This window comes from Colias philodice, chromosome 17 (assembly GCF_061535455.1).
Source record: "Colias philodice isolate Cphi_HAF_F1 chromosome 17, ilColPhil1 Martin Lab GWU primary, whole genome shotgun sequence".
Taxonomy (NCBI): Eukaryota; Metazoa; Arthropoda; class Insecta; order Lepidoptera; family Pieridae; genus Colias; species Colias philodice.
Window position 1 is genome coordinate 3,604,765 of NC_143102.1, and position 23,482 is coordinate 3,628,246.

The 23,482-nt window shown below is 33.1% G+C and overlaps 1 protein-coding gene and 1 long non-coding RNA gene across 2 annotated transcripts in view; both read right to left on the bottom strand.

Moving 5' to 3' along the window:
• The window catches only part of LOC149480968 (uncharacterized), a 44,643-nt gene that overhangs the window by 4,457 nt on the left and 16,704 nt on the right, over positions 1-23,482 (bottom strand). The window contains exon 4 of the mRNA XM_089706057.1: positions 13,838-14,005. Within this exon, the coding sequence (XP_089562183.1) occupies positions 13,838-14,005 (168 nt within the window). The remainder of the gene's footprint in view (positions 1-13,837; positions 14,006-23,482) is intronic.
• Positions 20,667-22,143, bottom strand: LOC149480969 (uncharacterized). The gene is made up of 3 exons (XR_016316937.1): positions 21,864-22,143; positions 21,676-21,737; positions 20,667-21,601 (listed from the first exon to the last, which is right to left on the bottom strand). It is a non-coding gene; the product is annotated as an uncharacterized LOC149480969 (long non-coding RNA).

The window sequence follows — 23,482 nt, forward strand, 5'->3', positions numbered from 1 at the left end:
ATTTTATTTTTAGAAAATACCATCACTGAAATATAATTTTTAGGTTCCGTACCCAAAGGTTAAAACGGGATCCTATTACTACCTAAGCCCCCGCTGTCTGTCTGTCTGTCTTCAGGCTGTATCTCATAAGCCGTGAAAGCTGAAATATTCACAAATGATGTACTTCCGTTGCCGCTACAACAACAAATACAAAACATAATAAAAAAGTACGGAACCCTTCGTGAATCGTGCGCGAGTCCGACTCGCACTTGGCCGGTTTTTAAATACTTAAGTATATTAACCTATCCATTTTCCATTTTCATGTATGTACAGAAAGTGAATACATTTTTTCATAATAATATACGTAGCCTACTCTCTACTCTGTACTCATACAGACTTTTAACATGGTTCGCACGTGAGGAAAAATCCATGTTTAGATTTGTCATAATTCGTGATCTACATTGTAAGTGGATAATGTTTGAATGCTATTAACAACATTAATTAAGTTCTAAACACCATATCAAATGTCGTAGTATTATTACTAACATGTTTATTGTCATTATTTATTGACGTACCTATTTACCTACCTGACATACAGGTTTTTACCTAGTTTGGGAGTCAGAGACTTCAGCATTTAAAAATGTTGTATTCTATTGTCAATAAAGAATTTTTATTTTATTTATTTATTTGCTTCAATGTTCAGCCTATGTTTTACCATAATAAAATCTTATATCTGAATTCTAATGTAAGTAATCTCGCGGATAGATGAATTTGCATTTCTTTTTTTTTTCAAAGCGCATTGATTTGGTATCGTAATCCAGGACCTTGCGGAGGATGCATGCATGCATCCATACAGTCCTCACAGAGGAAGAGGTCAAATAAAGTTAATTATTTTTACAATTTTATAATGTGATGTTAAATTAATTATAGAAACTCATGTCATTTATTATAACGAACACAGATATTAAACGCTCTAGCTCTATACCTATATTATACACACATCAACAAAGTCTAGGGATATTTGGTATTGCATCAAATATCTCAAAATCTATGGAGAGACTTTACAGAAGTTGCGCTGCTACGACAATAATTACTCGTCGTTAACTATATTATGACGTTAACGTGGAATATCGTTTTAAATCCGTCATAAAATTAATATACTTCGACATGAATATTATGTATTAGTCAGTTCAATAAAGAAACGAATCTTCAATGGCGGCCAAAGCTGACTTTGACAGATGGTAGGATCATCAAAAAAGAAAATAAAAATAACGTAAATTGATAATTATTTTATTAATTATTTCAAATTGTTTGTTGACAAACTTTTTTGTTATTGTATTTGTGTATTTATATGAATTATCATATTTACATATACAGAATGTAATAAAATCCCCATAATACTTGTAATAAGCCCATAAAACTGAACAACTTTTCCCAAAGAACATATTTTGTCAAATTCCAATAAAACATTATTTACTTTCGCAAATGCATAATTGTCATTGTAAATTTATGATAAAAGCTATTATAGGGAAAATCAAATACATTTTAGTGATTTTATTTTTCCATTTTTTTTTGCATACCGTACGGCCGTGTGTGAGCGAGAGGGAATGATAAGCGCCGCCATTGAAGATTCGTTTCTTTAAAGAACTAACTAATACCTACGTAGGTACATGCCTTTTTTGCATTATGCATAGAAATCGCCACACAGTCTATTCTGGAAATGATTATCTAATGAGTCATGTTACGACACCAAGCTTACCGTGAATTTACTCACTCCGTAGTTCGTTCTATTAATCATTAATAATATTATTTGCTTGGAAGCTTTAAGCATTGTTTTAATTTAATGAGTCAGGTCCTCAACGTCAATAACACGTATAAAACCATAGGTGATGACTAAAATTTAGGTTACAATAATTATTATAACTCGTAATAAGCTGGTGTGTTGTTGTCACACACAATGGAAAACATAGAAAATTCTTATTTGTTCCACTTAACAATATAACTCTTATTTAATATAAAATTCTAATCTTCCGTTATAAAATCAGAAAACCACAATTTTTAACGTACTTCAGTTACGATTATCTTCGATACATTTGATGAATACCTATTACCTACCTAGCTCTTTATACATATGAGTCATAACTGCTATATACGATTTGGCATTAATCGCATCGAAAAGTGTATTTCAATAATAATTTGGTGGATGCCGATAGCGTGGAGCACCCGACTAGTTCCCGTATTCGAACCCACTTCATTTTGCGGTTCGACCATTCACTGTTCCTAATTTTGTGCGCTGGTACATGAAATTAAAATCGGGTTAATGTATAAATGAGATATGCACTTAATAAATATTTAATTAGGTGTCTAAATAAAAGCGCTCAGTGCATTGGGGTTGCGGTTCCTGACAAAATTTAATGTAAAATAATGCTCGCGATAGAATGGCGGAAAAACCGCGGCTTTATGCATTGTTATCTAATAATATTGAATATAATCAACCCAATTTGTTATAAATGTTTCATTATTGGCGTATCATAATTTATTTACTCGTACGTAGGTATATGGGATTGTTTATATTTATTTGATTTGATTATATATTGTTTATTTTACCTACCTATTCGGGGAAAACTAAAATTATTGAACATTATGTATCGTGTGATATTTTATTTAATAAATAATGTTGAAATTGTTTATATTGATTTCCACTAATAAAAAAACCGATCATAATTATTGACGAACTTAGCTTATATCATATCAGCTTTATTATTTCAAACTGTTCTCTTAGTATAAGAGTAAGATAAGAAACAGTCTCATCAGTCTTCAATTATTATAGACGTATAATGTCTTTATTATTCTTGTCTTGAAAATTATATGGGAAAACATGATATTCATTATAATATTTTAATCATAGTGGAGCTTAAAATTTTAATACCGATATAGTTTTGATATGATATCCTTCCAGGTAGGATTCCAATCATGTTTTGAAAAAAATTGGCCCAACGATATCGGTGAAGGTATTTTAAACATTTTGAATTTTCCAACGTTTTCTTTATCCATTAAGGCTTTGTCAGATAGGACGCGTATTTTAGCGCTGCGTAGTAGCGCTACAGCGTCCTGTTTTAACGTCGCGCGAGGCTTCGTCAAACAGAACGCTTTAGCGCGCGTTAGGACACAGCAATTGATATTATTCAAGCTGTATGTTGTTTTCATAATCATTACTTACCAACAAAACAAGGTACAGCGATATTAACTCCGGAGTCGGAAGAATTTTTTAATTACCAATTTCATTAATTTCTTCTCCGATTTGTGCCCACAATTTTGCCTTCATTGATATATCTTTATAGTTTATATGAACTATCCTTCGTATTATATAAGCATGGATATTTTCTAACCAATTCTATCAAATTTTCGGCCATTATGCAGTATTTTATTATTATTTTACGCCTATTAACTCCGACGCTAAAATAAAATTTGTAAAAAAATACAACACCCGACGTTAAAGCGTCCTAACGCCGCGACAGAGCGTTGCGTACTGCTAGCGCCGGCGCTCTGTTTGACGGTATTCTACGATGGTAGTAGAACACATTTTAGCGTCATATCGCGGCGTCAACTTAACGCTCTGACGCGCGCTAAGTACGCGTCCTGTCTGACAAAGCCTTTATAATTTTATTTGTCATTGTAGGCTTCTAGGTAGTTAGTTTTAATATTTGGCTACTATAATACACACAGATTACAGATGGGTTAATATTTTGTTTAATTACTACTTATTACTTACAATCTAATAAATTTTGCATGTAGAGTTAAAATTATTGATGATTAAATTTTCGCAATTATTTTAATCTTTCTATTAAGTATATTTTGGATATGGCTTAAGAGTTCCTAAATATTTTCTCCTGTTGAATGCATATGCAAGTGATAAAACTAGCCCCTTAGGAATATAACTTATTTTATATGAAGTTAATTTAAAAAGAAAATCCAATCAAAAAAATGATGGCGATTATTTATTAAAGCTTCTCAGCTGAACACGTCGTTGTGAGCGCAGTCACAGACACGGACACGGCCTAGGCCTGCCGCTGACGTGGGATAATTACCACCCCCGCGCTCCCGCCCCGCGCCCCTCGAGGTAATGTCACATTAACACCCTACGCGTGGCGAACTGTCAAAACATCGAGAACCGAGCACAACTATTTAACTGTATATCAATGAATAAACGAAATTCGAAATGACAATCGCCACAAATATAAATTGCTATAATCACGCTTCATTATGCACGTTAATGATATTGCTTGTATGTTGTTGTTATGGGAACGATGTTAGAATGAGATGAGTAATACACTAATACAGTCTTTGTCATGTGCATCTTATAATAAACGTACCGGAGAAATTTAGTCCTCTATCTTTCAGAATCTAGAAGGTAAGACATTTGGTAATACGGAAATTGATTTTCTTGAATATACCTAACTACTTAGCATTGCTGCAGATGTTAATTAGGTACGAGCTAATAATCGTTTTTCCGCACACATCCTTGCTTACAATAGCTCGTCAAGCGAATGTCGAATACAAACACCAGGCCACCAATCAAGGGCGTTGATTAGGGGGCGGTAATTAGCCTCCTTTGATCACAACGCTTGTTCTTGTTACACACATTTGCGCAAACTTTGTGGTGGATTACCATTAGCGGTTATTAGCACGTGATAAGAGGTGGGAACTTTACTGAAAACTAGTGATGTGCACGCGATTTTGTCGTATAATGTTGATTGTTTGTTATTTGCCGTTGATATTGTATTTATATGCCGTATGACGTAGATATTATGAGGTTGATAAAGTAAGTATTAGCACAGTATTAGTTATGGAGTGAAAACCAATTGACAATCGAAGATGTTAACTTTCGAACACCTTATGTTTGAATGATAAAATCCAATTTAACTCCGTACAACAAATATGTAAGTTTTCCTGTATAAATCAAATAATGTAACAGACATGGAAATTTAACAGTTGGAATAAACGTGAACATACATAATGTATGTGCAAATTGACACTAAATGGGGAATACAGTCTTTACGGTGCTTAAGAAAAAAGGTTGTTTACATGAAACAATTAACCTCAGAATATGTTTAATCGATGTACAAATATATTGTAGGTATATGTGGTTACTTAATACTAATATGTTATGATGAAAATAAGTTGATATAAATACCAACACAGTTAACAAGTAGCCTAACCTAGACTGCTTTTTCCAGGGGAATTCTAGTAGGTACATATTTTCGTTAGAAGTGTAGTAGATATGTATTTTGTTTTTTTGTGGGAAGGAATTTTCGTTGCGATCTTATTTTTGGATGTCTGCAGTGATTATTAACAAAAAATGATATCAAAACTCGCGCATACTTTTCCGAAGCTGTATAAATCTTATTAAACTCCCATAAGAATATTCTCACCCCTCGAGATCGTTGGTTGTTTTGTAAAGTTTTTGTTGCTGATCACTTACACCGTAACTCTGCGTAATTTGATACATCCTGTGCTTGACGGCCAATGAAGCCTGGATGTTCGGAGGGGTCCTACCGATTTCAACGTAATCTTTTATAATTTTCATTCGATTGTGACTTTTGCCGGCTATCTATTTATGAGACATCATGATGGCTTACTAATAAACGTCATTTTTGTTAATGATAGAGTCATTTGTCCTCTCTTCTACACAGCATTTCTTATAAGAATAGGCGCTGTTGACAAACCTTTTAAATAAGTTTGAAAAGTTGGATGTAAGTTATGTGAAAAAATGTCTACTTTAGATTACGGGAGGTCACCTGTGGCTCAGCATAACGATACCCAATTTAATAAAACTTCGCTTATTTTGCTTAACATGGAGAGAGCAAGGCAACTATTTTTATCACTTAAACTTTAAAGTCATTTTTAAACACGTTTTATGGGAAATATTTAATTTTAATACAATAAAGTTGCATTAGCGACAAAGAATATTAAGCGATCAGATAAAGTTGTGTTTTATTTCTAGGTAAAGATTGACGATAGTTGAAAAGTCGTGTGGGTATTCAAGGCAGTCCTGTATTCGACCGTGATAGATTTCTCAAAACTGCAAATAAGGTTAAAGCTAATTTTATGTTACTGATTATTCCATTTGGAGAGGATTTTTTATAACAGCTTTGTAATGGGAGGTATGATTAATTTATGTTTATTAAACCTGTGGTTTGGTTTATAACTTTGATTTACTTATTAAAATTTTGTTGTAAGTACCTATAGAATTTTATTATTAAGTAAGAACATAATATGTATCCGTTTCAATAAAAAACAAAACAATTAAGTTTTAATATTTACCAGAGAAAAGGTACTTAAACGATGCAAGTTAATTTCAGTGCTCAGCTTTTAATACTTATTTTATTTCTGCAAGCCGCCTACAAATAAACACGCACAATATAAAACAACAAATCGGTGTCTAAATACACAAACTTTCTACACGTTCTTAAATTATTTTCTCATATTTCTATATCAGAAAGTATTGATTATGAAAAACAAATCACTATTTGAATATCCGAAGTACTAAGGGTAATTTTGTCCGGTTGAGTGCGCCTGCGTCTTAAGACACGTTCACTGTGGGTAATGTAAGTTGTTGAGATTAGAGATGGGGCCATGGCAAGAGCGAACGAGTCACCTAACACTTTTTACTTTTAAGTATGAAATATTTAAGTAAATAGTGGTTGGTAGGCATTACTCTCGTGGTAGAATATTAAAATACGATTAGCCGAGTGTGGAAGTTAGAAAAAAATGTTGTGTGGTTTTATGAAACCACGGTAAAAGTGAAACTGTTCGAACGGTTCCGAACACTGCTTTGTGTAGCACATGTCGCGTGCGGTGCGCGATACACGCGACATGCGCTACACAGACCAAAAAGTTTGAGACGATCGCGATGTAATAAAAGTTTCACTTTAAAATGGGATTTAATGAAGTACAAAACATGTAAGTAATATAGAATGCAAGAGCATCTTTATCATTTAACATTTTAATATTAAGTATTATTGAGAGCGATTCTATTAATATTAATTAATACATAACACTCGATATTGTAGAATATATAATATAGAGTAACACATTGTCCCACATATAATTAATATTTTATATACAATATGTTTGTTAAATTTGTGGTTACGTCTGTTTTGCGTTTGTTTGTAACATGTGTTTAAAATATCGGTTTCAAATAATTCAACAGTTACATTATAGTATTTTAGAATATGGTTTTAATAAAACCAATTAAATTTTAAGAATAAATGATGTAGATTTAGTAAAAACAATGAGTCCATAATAATAACAACCCTTAAATGTATTTTTTTTAAATTAAACTATCAATTTTATAATTGCTACCCAATGAATATTTAACCGTCATTCATAAGTTTTGTTTGAGGTTTCATGATATACAAAAACCACAACACTTTATCGGAAGCAACCACAAATTTTATCAGAAGGAACTGTGGTCTGTCTGTAATAAAACCATATCAATTATATTTTTAATGATTACTTATTATGTAACTAAAAAAGGTCGACAATATTTTTGTACAGTAAGTAATATTGCTAAACGATATACCATATTATATCGTTATTGCATATAGAATAGAACAAAATCGCTAAACGCTGCCACAAACGCTTAGCTCTAGCACGCGCATTGTATAGCCCCACCAAAGGTATTGTTACACGGAATGAATCCGACCGATTGACGATCGTTGATACAGCCGGCCGGTCGCGTAATATTATACGACGAACACGCGATATGCGGGCTAGTGTTACCTATCACATCTCAGCATACCTACCGGTGTACGGGATACTGTATCATTGGCTACAGATACTCATAGGTATATTAATGAATAAACAAGGGCATGCATTAATTATTATGAATAGCAAAAGCTTTGGAATGTCGTAACTATTTTGCGTGGGTCAAGATTCAAGAAGATACGCAAGCTTATAGCTAGAGGCATGGCCTTAACGGTTAACTTTTTTTCAACAATTGAAAAAAAGAAAACAGAAGTAACTAACATGAAATAGCTTGAGCAGATATGTTAGTATGTATTAAGCTTTGATAGAACTGTAACTAAAGCTTTCCGTGTTGTATATTATATCAAAGGTTTAATATGAAATCCTAAGTAAATTGTCTACAGAAGCACTTTGTTAGAATATTTAACTATTATTAATTATGTATTTGTAAATTCACGTACATGTTTTAAACGTGAATAAGAATAAACTTTGAACGAGCTACTTCGTTTGAAAGTGCAGCGTTCCTGCTCTTTCACAGAGATAATTAAATTAGTACCGCATCACAAGACACTGGTGTACCTATCGAGGACTAAATTTCAAGTGTCTGTTTGTCTCTACACAAATTATACGTCTCGTAAATTGGTTTTGTTCTACAAGCAGCGTAATTCGAATCGAAACTTGAATTACGCTGTGTAATTCGAACTTTTTTCATAAACATATTACGGACAGAAGGTAGCCGTGCTGCACGTAGTAAAATAATTGATTGTATTGAGCCCGATGCACACCTCGAAACGTATCAGAAAATATCGGCATTATTAATTTTGCGTCTCCCTCGCACGTGAGCTCGTCGAAAGAGAAAGGAGTTCACGGTGCTATCCGATACTCGTTTTCCTCTGGTGCATAGGAGTACGTGATTTGGTTGTTTTTTTCCCTGGGTTGAATTATTTGTAAGGTTTCGTTATGTGCTGCTCATTACGGTACAAGCGCGTATCCTGCCGGCCGACCACAAATGCGGCACATTAGGCCACCTGAAGTCGAGATTCTTTGGTACAACCATTTGAGAAACGTGCGCGCAATTCTGCACAATCGATAGAGATTACAGTTTACAATCGTTTATGGTCATCAAAAATATAAAGACCAAACATTTGTTCGCTTGAGATTTAGAATAAACATTTTTCTTGGCAATTTTAATATACATTGGAAACGATTACATTAATGCATGATTGGCTCTACAAATACTTTAGGGAGACTTTTACGAGCCAAGTAAACTTATCCAAAATTCAGAATAACAGCCCAATTCATTATTCGCTTCTCAATGAAGCCATAAATAAGAGTCATTCCGTAGTCATCAACATTGACTCGGGCCATGATTTGACGTGATTTTAACTACGATGAATGCACTCTACATTCATCGTCAGAACAGACAGTGTGACGATGTTATTGGTATGTATTTGGTAGTAAGATATTCGGAATTAATGTAAATTGATATTTATTTATATAGGTACCTACCTATCGTTGTGATAATAATATATGATTCCGAACGTCTTTAAGGTATACTTTTCTACAACTTGTCGTAGTACCTCATCCGGAACGTCGCTACAATCAGTCTAATCAGGCTAATTATACTGTCTCTGTATTAGAAGTGGCCAATGAGCCGTGATCTTTCCTCTGTGGTCAGTGATTTGACCGCGTTTACGAATTTATTGCACTCGCGATAAAACACTACCGTGGAAAATACTGGACGACTCTAATGAGGGGAATGGCTAATAAGCTGAATAATATAGTACCACGGTTAGGCGACTTTTAGCTGAATTTTTGGTTAGATTTGAGGAACATACCTATAATATCGGCTATCCAGTAGGAGGACAATATATTTTCGGGCTTATTCAATATCGAAGAAACAGATTGTATGCATAACCTTGCTAAATTCCCAATCCATAAGAAAAAAAAAATACATTATTATGTCTGAAATTGAGGTTGATGCGCTGCTCCCAAAACATATTTCTAATTTTCTACACCCCTTTTCAAAGTTTATAGTTTTATTTTTTCAAAGAAAAATCAGATATGGTATATTAAATCTCTAAGTTGCAAGGATTTCATGTCTTTGTAATTACTATAAATCCATTATAATATTATTCAATAATGTGCCATTATGAATGCATAGTTATTGATGCATTGCATCGTATTACGCATGTTATAATTTCCAACACTTAGCGCTTTACGTTTCAATATTTATGGTCCAGCCGAAACCCATTAAAGGGGCGATGTGCAATATAAAATAAGTCGAAGATAGTTGTCCCGATGATCCAGGAGCTGTGGTTTGCGGCTAGTAGCTTAATACAACCCGTACAGCCCCGCCTGCCACACTTTAATAGTTTTAATGTCCTTTACTGCCGCATCTATCAATATCTCATCAAATGATTTGGAACTATGGCAGACCCATTACAAAATAGATCCATTTTCAATGCGCCTTTTCGAAGGTTATTTGGATGCTAAATGAAGACATCCGAATACATTTTTATAGGATTTAATGTGATAATGTTTTTGTTTTGTGGTTATTGCACCTGTTTATAGATATGATTATAAAAAGGTGTTAGTGAATTATATTGATTTATTGCATTCGAAAATAGAGACATGTATTTTATTCAAGGAGATAAAATTCAAGTGAGAGGAAGGTGCGTTGTATTTTTAGATGTACCTAATTATAATATGTTGATAAATATTGCATTTTTCTTTAAAATCATGTGCTTAACTATCTACTTATAATTTTCATATTGTATATTGTGGATAATTTTCATTCACTTCAATAAATTTTCCGATCTATAAAGATAAATAGTCACATAAGCATGCCACCAGTCAAAATGAAAATGAAATGCAAGGGCATGCCTTATCATACGCATTTATCAGCACGAGTCAAATCAGTTGTCGGAGACCGCGGCAGGTAAGCTTATGTCGGCTAATCCATACGCGTTATTGCTTCCCACAGTAGCACGGATTGTAACCGCAGCCATTGCCCCTCGATTTCTGCAGCCCCATCGATCTATAGTTTCGTTATCAAATTTTCACACGGACCCTGCACCAAGATTGACTTTATTTGAGTAAGTGAAACCACAAGCCGAAACAATCGAGCATCGTTCTGCTCTAATTTACAATACGACGCCCGGTAGAATATTTTTTAGTTGAGCATCCACTAGGCGGTATTGTAATGTAAAACGTAGAAAATACAATAATGGGATCGCCGTCGGTAGCCAATCTTGGCGCCCGAGGTATTGATCATCGAAATTGATCAATCAAATCGAAAAATATTGTACCGGAAATAAGGTGCGATGTAATATTACGTTCATTCAATTCCATTCTTTTGAATCATTCTTCGGTCTACTTCATTCATCGAAAACCATGTTGTAATGGTGTAATTCAGAAATGAATCGAATCATTCGCCTATTAAGTCATTAACTGTTTCATAATGAGATGTTATTGGCGAATTAGAGATTGTCCATCACTATTTAATGCACTGCATATTTTTGTATCGGACAATATCAATTTCATATCGTTTAGGAGAAATTTATTAGAACTGAAATTGGAAGGAGGTTGGTGCTATTAATTAGTTTTTAAGCAACATATATTTTTTAATTTTAATTTATAATCGCATATTTATCAGCATATTTCCATGTTAAAAATAAATAACAATATTTTCTAACTCCGTGAACATTTTACTGCCGTAATGACACTGTCGGACGCGGCGTCCGTTTTTTCTCAAGATCGCATTTGAAGTTATTGTTATTATTTCTCCCGTAGACCATCCAGAGGTCGTTCACATCTACTACCAGCATCTCAAGATTTATGAGCCTCATAATATTATTATTACGAATTTGTAACGAAACAGCTTCATCAGAAAAGGTAGAAGTAGTTTCATAGGAACTTGTTTAGACTTTATTGTCCTCTTTTGTATAACATTTTAAGGACAAAATTTGAAAACTGAATTTCATACTTCAATCATAAATTACAACATTATAGAGCGAAGTTTTCACACTACGAACTTATTAAATTAATTGTTTGTTTATTAAGACATTTCAATAGTCCAATACAAACAATCATATTGAATATTTGCTTCCATTAGCTGTATTGTGTATTGTATATCGAAGGATGATTGCCGGGCAAGGTGTTCTATCATCTGTAATGGGCTTGTTCCGATTGGACCCTGGCAACCCCGTTTACACGTATTGAGTAGCCAATTCTGCTAGCATTGTAGGCTTACATCGCTTTGTTGGTAATACTGTATAAACGAGAAACTATTGTTTTACGTGTTTTTGTAATGAATAGAAAATTGTTCTCATCAAGTATTCGGCTGATTAGTTTTTTTTTATGAAAGTACTTCATGCCAATTATTAGAAAATACACGTTCAAATATATTTCAGAGACTGATTAAAAATAATAAGTATTAATGTAGGGATAATAGACATCTAATAAGAAGGTAGTGTACGAGGAATAAAGGATAGAATAGAGTAGATTTTGAATGATTTATAAATATGTAATTCCAATGATATGCGAATTTGCATATCCCAAAAGTGGAACTATTTTATATGCATAAATGTAAATAATCAAAATCCCTTGTATGAGTGAATCGGTAAGTTGTCATAAGGCGGCTAATAACTTGTAATGCATGTCATTAGCCGCGCGCGCAGATTGCCGCGTTGTGCTGATGAAAGTTTGGATTGTTTACGCCCCAAAGCGAGCGAGCTTTTAACGTATAGACAGGACATGTGTTGTTAAATTTGATCGTAAGTATGATACTATTCTAAAAAATGCGTATATCGTACAAGTGGGTCTACAGTCATATGTAAATAACCTAAAACTCCTGTATGAGTCAATCGGTAAGTTGTCATAAGGCGGCTAATAACTTGTAATGCGCGTCATTAGACGCGCGCGTAGATTGCCGCGTCGTGTGATGAAAGTTTGGATTTTATACGCCCCAAAGTTAGCGAGCTTTTAACGTATAGACAGGAGTCAGGACTCATGCTATTTAATTTGAATGTATGCAATACACATGAAAAAAATTAAAAGTTTTCATTTATTTGCAGTACATGCATTGGAGAAATGTTTCTATTTAAAATATTCATCTTTTTTCCACAAAATTACAATAAGTAGTAAAAAAAGATTACACGCCATACCTCTCGTAACAATACCATATCGGTATATTATTACATATATAACAACATGAAAATATTACAATTTTAATCATTCCTTGAAATTGATAAAGTCCTTCTAATTGTTTCTGAGGTCTATGGACGTATTTGTAAATAAGATGGTAGGTAGGTTGTTAGTTCGTGATTGTGAATGAAGTAATGATAATCAGTGTGAACGTTAATATACTTGCTCAGTTACGATCATGTGGAATACCATTTTCGTCCCAATTTCGTATACAGTTAGAAAATAAATGTTTTACTTTCCTGTTAATAATCTAAAATAATTTGGAAAATCCAAAAGTGCACGCCTCATAATTTTTTTAAAATAAATATTTATTAATTATTATTTTTGTTTATTTAATAACAATTAAACCACATCGAATCAGACCCTGAAAAATGAAAGGGTTCTATTCCTAAGCATACTCAAGCGTAAGAGAAAAAAAAAGACTCGATTAGTAAAGTATTTCGGTCGCTATCGTGTTAACAAGAAAAAGGATTCGCACATACAGACACACGGACGTCCAAAACAGAACTTTTTTAAACTGTTTTTTAACTAGTTTAAATAACAAAAATGACATCAAAAATATCATGAACGTTAAAAATAGTGTTTTTTCTTAATATGTGTGTGTATGTATTATCTTACAAGTGCAATGTATGATACATAAAGACATTTTAAGTTTGAAAAATCAGATGTTTTGCGCGAAGTGACAGTAGTACCCACCTCAACGCTTCGCTTATGAGGCGTGCAATAGGAAAATAAATTAAAACTAAAATAATGTGTATATATGTAAAAATATGATATCAACTAAAGCAAATATTTCAATAGCACGATCTGCCTATGATAAAGCTTGAACCAAAGAGTTTTCTTTCTTCGATTCTAGAGCAGTTAAAAATACAAAAAATAATTTATTCTAAAATACACATACCTTCAGGCGGCAAGTTAGCATTAGTCTTGTACTCTCGTTCCTCGTGCGATAGCGAGCGCAGCCGCGGGGAGGACTTGTATTCTATATCCCGGAGCGACATAGATGTGCCCGCTATGAACGGTCTTTGGAATCCTATTGCTCGTATTTGGTGTGGTGACGCGTTTGTACCTAGAAGTATTGGAGTTTTAGTTGCAGTGCTAAAATAAAATTATAGATACTAATTACGTATAACTAAGGTCAGAATTGGTACATTTCAGGACTTTCAGGTACCCATTTAATACCAAGATTATTACTACCTAATTAAAGTATTAGATACCAATTCTGAAATATTTTTCTCAGTAAATACACTATATAGTTTAATGGTTCTAAAAAATGTGTGTCATATCTATAGTTTTGTTTAGCTTAGAGTTAAATTAAAATTCTATTAGGTACCTAAAAAAAAACTCTTGTTTTGCGTGTCGCAAACTTCCGTGACTAAAGGAAGAATCGACCTGCATTTCCTGCGCACAAAATAAATAGGCATGTGTCAATCACCTTATTAGAGGTAACATTTCTCGGTGTCCAAAAATAATAGCATACAGATAATAGGGACCAGCCGCCCGCGCTGCCTGACCTTGTTTGTGAAATACCGCCGTAATTATATTGGGATCCAAAAAAATATACGCAGATAATTAGTTTATGAGTTTACACAATACGAAATGCATCGATGCAATTATGTTGTGAAATCGACAAACAAATGCAGGGAGTTAATTGTTAATATACGGGGTTTTAGGGATGTGCTGTTGTGGTCGAATATCGATATTTTATTGAGCAGTTCTCTAATAGTATCTAATTATCATTATTTATTTATGTATAATTAATGGTTATATTCTATTCTATAGACTATAAGGCAAATACAGAGTTAGTTGATTTAGGATTCTCTATCTTAGTAAGAACTTCTAGAAATATATAAAATGTTAAAAGAACAACAGTAAGATAAGATTTTACATAGGAATAAAGGTTTGTGCATTATACAAGAATACGTTCATGATAAATCATCTATGTTTGTACATATACAGTGCAGCGGTATCTATCGATATCGACACTCGATAAGCTAACGAAGCGCACAGCCCAACGACAAAGGGTCGTTGCGAAGCGGCTTACACGGGGCACCTACAAATTAAGTCTATTAAGTCAAACTTTTAAGTCCCTTGTGCACGCGATTCCTTTCTTGTCCTCTGGAGTTTGGGGCTTATGAATTAAGTACGCCTTTTGTCCTGTCCACTCTTTGTTTACAGGATATCTGTACTGTAAGCTGGATTTGTTGTTTTGATTAGTCCTGCCACGCGTCACGGCGGTTAATTTTGTCATTAGCCCGGCGGTATTGTTTTAGGGATCGTATATTTATGTATGAAGATTGTGCAAGATAAAATCTCATTAAGACGATACACAAAAAAAAATCTACTGCTTGGCGGGCGGAGTCTAATAGCTCGCTATCGCGAACGCGGGTGTGCGCGAAGTCATTCTTGCAAACTCGCCGCGCTGCCGCTAGCCGACTCGGGACAAACATGTATGGAGTCGTCATACAGTTATAATATTCTTATACATATATTTAATTGTTGATTTATTGGTTTTATTTTCTTGCTTATAAACAAATAATCTTCTTTTTAACAACTACTTAGACATTATTAATAATTATTATTATTTCGTAATGTTTACTTTATTACAAAATAATACAGGTTATAAATAATCTTTAAAATAACAAAAAATATTGTTACTCTGAAAAAATGAAATGGTACTCAATAACGCGGACTATTGAATGGATTTAGATAGAATTTGATGCTGACGTAGATATTACGTCATGCCCAGAAATGAAAGGTAATATTTCTGAAAGAAGTTATAAACCCTAATTCTTCTCAGTCAAAGTCAAGAGTGGAAGATATCACTAAGCATGTTCAGCATGTTTCGCTTTGTATAAAGCATGCAAATATATGCGTAAAACAGATAGGTACTAGATCTAATACACTACACATGCATATTATACAATCGATTTAGCAATTATCATTTAAGGTCAAAAAATTCTTTTAGGCTATAGAAACAATTAATAATCAGCCATTTCTTTAACTTATTTTTAAACACATTCAATGTATGGTTTCTTATGCATTTAGGAACATGGTTAAAAATTTTAATAAGCATAATAGGTCCACTTTTAGAGAAAAGCGCAGTTTTACAACGAGGCATAATTAGTTTGTCAGGATCTCGAGAGGGAACAATACTCACGTCAGCCGCTTTTGTGAAATATTGGGGGTGTTTTTTAACAAAGACACAACACTCCAGTATGTACATAGAGGTCAGTGTCAGAATATTTAATTTTCGGAATAGTGGGCGACAGCTTTCTAGCGGCCCAACCCCGCAAATAGCTCTTATACATTTTTTTTGTGCCAAGAATGCTCTATTCATACTTGTTGAATTGCCCCATAATATAAGTCCGTATCTTAGTATAGATGACACATAGCCATGGTATGCGGTAAGAGCAATTTTTTCTGAACTTATGGTCCTTAAACGGCGTAAGGCGAACACAAATTTGTTTATACGCGAACAGAGATGATTAATATGTGATTTCCAATTACAATTGCTGTCCAATATGATGCCTAAAAATTTTATTTCATCAACTTCTTCCAATATAATGTCTTTATAAATTAAATTAATGTCACATTTTCTTTGTTTGTAATTATGGAACTGCATTACTTTCGTCTTTGCTAAGTTAGCCGTCAAGTTGTTTATTTCTAACCAGTCAATTATTCTATTCAATGTCAATTTTAAATTATGATTACATGTCAAATCCGAAGTTACATTAGGTATAGTCACAGAAATGTCATCAGCATAAAGGGTACATTTGTAGTTAGTTACGTTTGGTAAGTCGTTAATATAGAGTAAGAAGAGAAGCGGTCCAAGCACGCTTCCCTGAGGTACACCTGAACTGTTGAGTCTGGAGGTTGATCGTATAGTTTTTACTTCTGGACCAGCACCACTACATGCAATCTCGACACATTGCATACGATTGATGAGATAGGATTTTATCCAATTTAATGAGGGACCTCTTATTCCATACATATCACACTTATTTAGAAGGATACTATGGTTAACACAATCAAATGCTCTACTCATATCAAAAAATATGACCGTTGCGCTAGTACCACTATCAATATTTTCCAGAACGCTCTGTATAAGCTGGTATGCTGCTAGTGTTGTGGACTTTCCTTTTTGAAAACCGTTTTGTTCATGTTTTAGTATCGAGAATTTATTTAAATAATCTATTAGTCTTTTATGCATTATTTTTTCGAATATTTTAGAAATTATTGGAATAAGTGTTATAGGTCTATAATTATTAATGTCATTTTTATCGCCTTTTTTGTGAATCGGTTTTACAATTGAGTATTTCAGTCTATCCGGAAAAATACCTTCATCAAATGATAGATTAATCAAGTATGTCAATACATTAGCAATAAGATTAATACATAATTTAATAATAAAAACACATATCTCGTCATATCCCACTGAATTTGTATTTTTTAACGAGTTAACTACTTGAATAGTTTCAGTCTCGGTACAGGGGAAAAGAAACATAGTCGCTTCTCTGGGCTCGATGCCTAGTTTGCAGCTTGCTTCTGGGGATACATGCTTAGTGTAGTATTCGTTAAATGAATTTGCAATATGTTCCGGTTTCGTAAGCGTTATAGAGCCAGAGTTAATACATTCTAGGTAATTATGAATTTTTATTTCTTCTACTTTGTCACTTATAATATTCCAAGTAGCTTTGCATATATTGTTCGCTTTACTAAGGTAAGAACAGTTTTGATTCATTTGGGAGTTCTTAATACATTTTTTGAGCAACTTATCATATTTTTTAAAAGCTTCTTTGTTTTTTGTAGAATGTGTTTTGTAGTACGTGTATCTCAGTTTTCTTTTTCTTAACGAGGATACTCTTAACCCTTTCGTTATCCATGATTTAGGTCCAATGTTTCGATTTTTTATTTTAATGGTATTGATAGGAAAGCATAAGTTATAGAAAAGTATGAAGTAATCATGAAACTTATTGAATGCTTCGTTACAGTTGTTTTGTATGTAGACTTCACTCCATGATAGACTTGATAAACATTTTTGAAATTTTGTTATATTTTCTTTACAAAAATCACGCCTTTTTATATGTGACACTAAAGGTAAACTTTTTTTTTTGAATAGGGCAATGTAAAGTTTGACCTGTCTCATGATCCGAAAGACCAAGTAGATGAACTGCTCCTTTTGCATTTTTTATGTTGCTTATAATTAAATCTAAGCATGAATTTTGTCTCGTTGGTTCATTAATATGTAGGATAAGGTCATAATTTAAGAGAATGTCTTGCAAGCTTTGAGATATATAATTTTCTTTAAGAATATCAATGTTCATATCTCCCGTTAATATAATTCTTTTTTTGTTATTTTTTGTCAGTTTATCCAGCAGTATTACAAATCTGTTTAGAAACTCATTTGGATTGGAATTAGGTATCCTGTAAATGCATATAATGATGATATTCATAGAGCGTATTTCGATACCGCAACATTCAAAGGCCTTTTCCGTAGAAATATCAGTACAATAGGGGACTGGGGTGCAATCTATCAACTTATTTACAAGTATACAAACTCCTCCGCGTTTTTCCGTACTCCTTGAAAAAATACTACCCAACTTAAAATTTTTAAATCGAATATTTGACTCATCTCCCAATCTAACAAATGTTTCGGAGAAACAAATTACATCAATGTACGTATTTTCAGATAATAACTCATTCAGTGTAAGTTCAACTGCTTCCAGTTTGTTCAATAGGCCAGCTATGTTTTGATGAAGTAACGTGAAATGAGACGCATTTAGAGAGCGCTTTGATTTAGCCGAAAAAAAGAAGACGACGATTCAGTGGGTGCAAGCTGTTCTGTCGGGGTTTTATTTTTTTTGCGATTTTTATTATTCATCAAAGAAAATAAGTAAGGTATAGTTCCTTTTTTTAGAATAGGATTTAATTGTTTAGGTTTATTCTGTTGTGAAACTGCGCTTGTTTTTAATTTAAGGTTTTTTAAACATAAAAAGTGGTCAGTATAGAATTGCATATCGATTAAGAAATTGATTCGTTTACAAATATAATTCATAGAAGGATACATACTAAAATTACATACGTTTAAAAATGTACAATTTTTATAATTATTACATACATGCAATAACATTTGATTTAACTTAAATTCATTTAAGAACCTATTTTGAAACACATTAACAACTATTATTTTGGCATTTTTGAATGATCCTAAAGTCTTTGTTAAACTCGCCATCAACTGAAACGGATTACTGTCATTTTCACCAATGGATATAATTAGGTAATTATCATCATAATCTCGCAACATGTTGCTACAAGAAAGGATGTCTGCTGCGGGCGCATAAGGCTTCGTGAAAGAGTGAATTTTATACTTTTGGTATTTGGTGTTTCGTCGACTGCGGATGAGTATGGGCGCCAAGCCAATAAATTGTTGTCCACCGATTATGAGTATTTCAGGATCATTAGGGTTCCGTACCTCAAAAGGAAAAAACGGAACCCTTATAGGATCACTTTGTTGTCCGTCTGTCCGTCCGTCCGTCCGTCCGTCTGTCAAGACCCTTTTTCTCAGGAACGCGTGGAGGTATGCAGCTGAAACTTATATCAATTACTCAAGTCTACTATCCCTTGAAGCTGTGAAAAAATCAAACTTCTAAGCCAACGCAATCAAAAGATACAGCCGTTTATGCCGCAAATTTTCGACACTTGCAAGGGAATCAAAACCTACAGGGTGCTTCCCGTGAACTCAGAATCTTGAAATTTTGTACGAAGCAACGTCTTATAGCATAGATAAGGGAAAAATTACGAAAACCATAAATTTTTAGTTACATCACATAATATATATTTTTTTAATAATTTTAAACTTACTACCACGGAACCCTCGGTGCGCGAGTCCGACTCGCACTTGGCCGGTTTTTATTTTTTGGGACATCTTGAATACATTTTTGTGTTTCATCAATTGGTTGGAGAATAGATTCCTTTGGAATATCCTTACATATTTTATTGATATTGTCATCTTGCATATTTTGGTAGGTATTTGCGATCTGATTATTGACAATTGGACTAAAGCTCTTTGATAACAATTTATTACTGTTTTTTGTAGTAGCGCCATCTAGGGATATAGGTTTACAAATAGAGGGTGAATTGGTTTTCGTAATGGCCTTGGGAGAACTTTTTGCTTTCAAACGATTATTTTCTAAAATAAGATTTTTTATTTTTGTGTTAGCTGTTTCTAATTGATTTCTTAAACATTCTATTTCCTCTTTTAGTACATTAATATCGCATTGCTCAGTTGACAAGTCCGGTAAGCTGTGGGTTGATGATGTAGATAGAAACGATGTATTAGGCGACTCAATTATGGAGGCGGTTTTATTTCTTCTTTGCGTAACAAATTCTTCATCCATTGTTAAGCTTTAATTATTTCTAGCGTCGTGAGTAATGTTTGAGATTTTAAAGAATAATTTCAGTACAAATATAAATTTTAAATTTTTAAATAGAAAATAAAAAGTTCGACGACTGCTTTGAGATTCGAACGCGGTATCTATCGATTCGTTCCTCGCGTCGCAACCATTAGGCTACATGAACTTAATCTCTGATGTCGAAAATAGCGTATTGGTTATAGTAGTAAGATTTCTGTTTCTTAGAGAGAATAAGTATGATGTTTTGTCTATATCACACTTGCACAGAATCACATTTACTTCAACGGTTTTGTTCAAAGTTCTAATACAGTAAAACTGATGCGAAACTTTGGATGTTAATTTGTATATTTTTTTGTTAGTTGTTACTTAATCACGTCAAGACTACATTACCAATTTTGATAAAATATAGCTAATTGCCTGGATTTACACATAGGACACTTTTTATCCGAACTGAACACTTCTTTCAAATTATGGGATAAGACAGGATTCACGATATAATCTAATTCCACGCGGGCAAAGCCGCGGTCGGAATGATATTTTTTTAAATAAAAAAATTGTTTAAAAAAAACACAAAATATATTGACGCATGTATTTATTTTTTGCACTATATTATAATTGTAATTATTCATTACAAATAATCAAAATAAAATAGCCAGAACAAAGTTAGGCCCTGGTAGGGTAGGTAGGCAGGTACAGCAATGTGAGACGAACACTGGCTTATTTATACCAATAATAATGTATTATAAACATTAAATTAAGTTTACTTTCTAACAACAAAAATACATAATATTAGCTAATGTGAAAGCGAATCAACCAATCATCCCACAAAAATGAAATGTGCACACAAATATTCATCCAAATCGGTTCATGTCATTAGGAGGAGTGACTGCAGCGCCATCTTCCGGGCCCAATTGTGTTTCCAGATCACCCAGGAACTCAATTTAATATACTTACACAAAATTTTTCGAAATGAAAACTCACATTACTATGTAAATATGAATATAAACCTGTTTTATTACTAAGCAATTTCCCGCACAGGTGTAGTAAGTATAAATGAAATAAATATCAACATCAAATTCTTTATACAACATACTTATCTACCACCTTCTAAGAAATGTAATTCTTGAAATTATTTCGTATTTTTTTAAAATATAATACTACTCCAATGAGCTCCTGTTCCATATTATGTCCGCCATACTTCCACTAAGTTCACCATGATTTTTTATTTCTTTGCACTTTGTTGCTTTTTGCTAAAAATGGAATCATGCGATAAAACCAGTAGAGCTTTGATAACATACATTTTTGGCTGAATAAAGGTACTTACGAAGGAGTGGATTCACATTGTGAACAATCAGTGGGTTTATTTTCCTTCTGGATTCCGGATTTCTGAACAGATTATTTATGCTATAAATGAAAAAATCTTACACATTCGTTATGTACTTAAAACAGGGGTACATATCAAACATCGTCTATAATACAATTATCATCAAATTTAAAATAAAACCAACTTACTTCATTAATTTGTTCCAATTGTAAGCATTCTTTTTCCTCCAACCTTTATGTTTCTTCTTCTTATTTTCTTTATTGTCCCCATTTGTCTTATCGTGTTGTCACCCTTTTTTACGATTGCGCGAGCGACACAAGTTCCCCGTGTGACGGCCGTAGCGGGAATGACTCGTGCAGCGATCGGGGTAGGAAGGTACAGGGCGGCTCTCGCTATATTGGCTGGTCGCGCGCTAATTTCAAGTATTTCTTGTTTATTTCAAAACCATCGCATATTTCAAAATTCTAACACGGTAGACGTATAGGTTACAACCTAATGAATGCACCGATAAAACTATTTTATAGTTAATATCCAAAAAGTCGTAACTTTACGTTTGTTATTTTGAAGATGCCAGAGATTAAAAAAAAGTAACAATGATAACTTTGTATTTTTTTTCTATCGAGAAAATATCATGGAATCATGTTTCTAAAACGGTAGACGTATTGTGTTACTATTGAACTTTCTTGTCAAGAATTTTCATCACGACAACTTTAATAATATAAAAATTACGAAGGTTTGAAAAGGGCCGTAAATGTTAGAAAAATTAATTCATCACCTTAACGAGACGTATGGAGCTTTGCCCCCATTTTAGGTTCATTACTATTTCACCAACTATCTACTTGTAATATTTATTAGACTTATGAGTATTTTTAACAGATTGTACTGAATCATAAGAAATGATTAAATATAAGAGCATTTTTGTTTTGTTGTTTCTGATAATAATATAAAATATCTATTAAAATACTACTATATATACGGTTATTTAAAAAGGATTCTACGCACACATAAAATAATTGTATGAAATATTGCATTGCATCCAGCAACAATTTTTATTATTGTGTTATCTAAAACTAGTCACTATATGTTAGTCGTATGGTTAGTTATTATGCAATAAGGAAGATTTAAAGGAAAATTGAACATATTTTGTTTTAGAGGTAAGTACATTTGTAAACTGTTCAACATATTTAATAGTTATTATATGCAAAGAAACAGTTCAACAGTACATTGTGTTAAAATATTTGTTGCGGATAGCTCGTAAGTTATCTCATCGAAGCCATTCGCGACAAGCACAAAGGTGCAGCAGTTGCGTACTGTGCGTGAGTCGAACTTATTACTGATATAATTTCGCTATTGTTTGCCGCCGGCTTCACTCCATATGGCGTAAGTTTAACGTTTTCGTCAAACAATTTCGATACTACGTCTTTTGAAGCTTTCGTGTGTCCGGATGTCGGAAGGTACGAATTAACCGACTGTTTTTATAATCGTAATAAAATTTAGAGCCAATTATAATTATATGGGCAGGGTTCCAACACTAGTTTTAATATTAGGAATAAGTTTGAATACGATTATTGTAATCGCTGCATTTTATGATGAATTAGAATTATTCACAATATCTGCGAAACCAATTATAATGTATTGATTTTATCTTAAGTTTAAATAAGTGCGTTAGTAACTCTACATTATTTATCTATTAAAAATGACGTAGATGTTAAAAATAATATGTTTTACTATAAACAAAAATTTAAAATACCTTTTAAATGACATGTGATAATTGTATGTTATTGTAAGTCAACGTTAGATCATTATG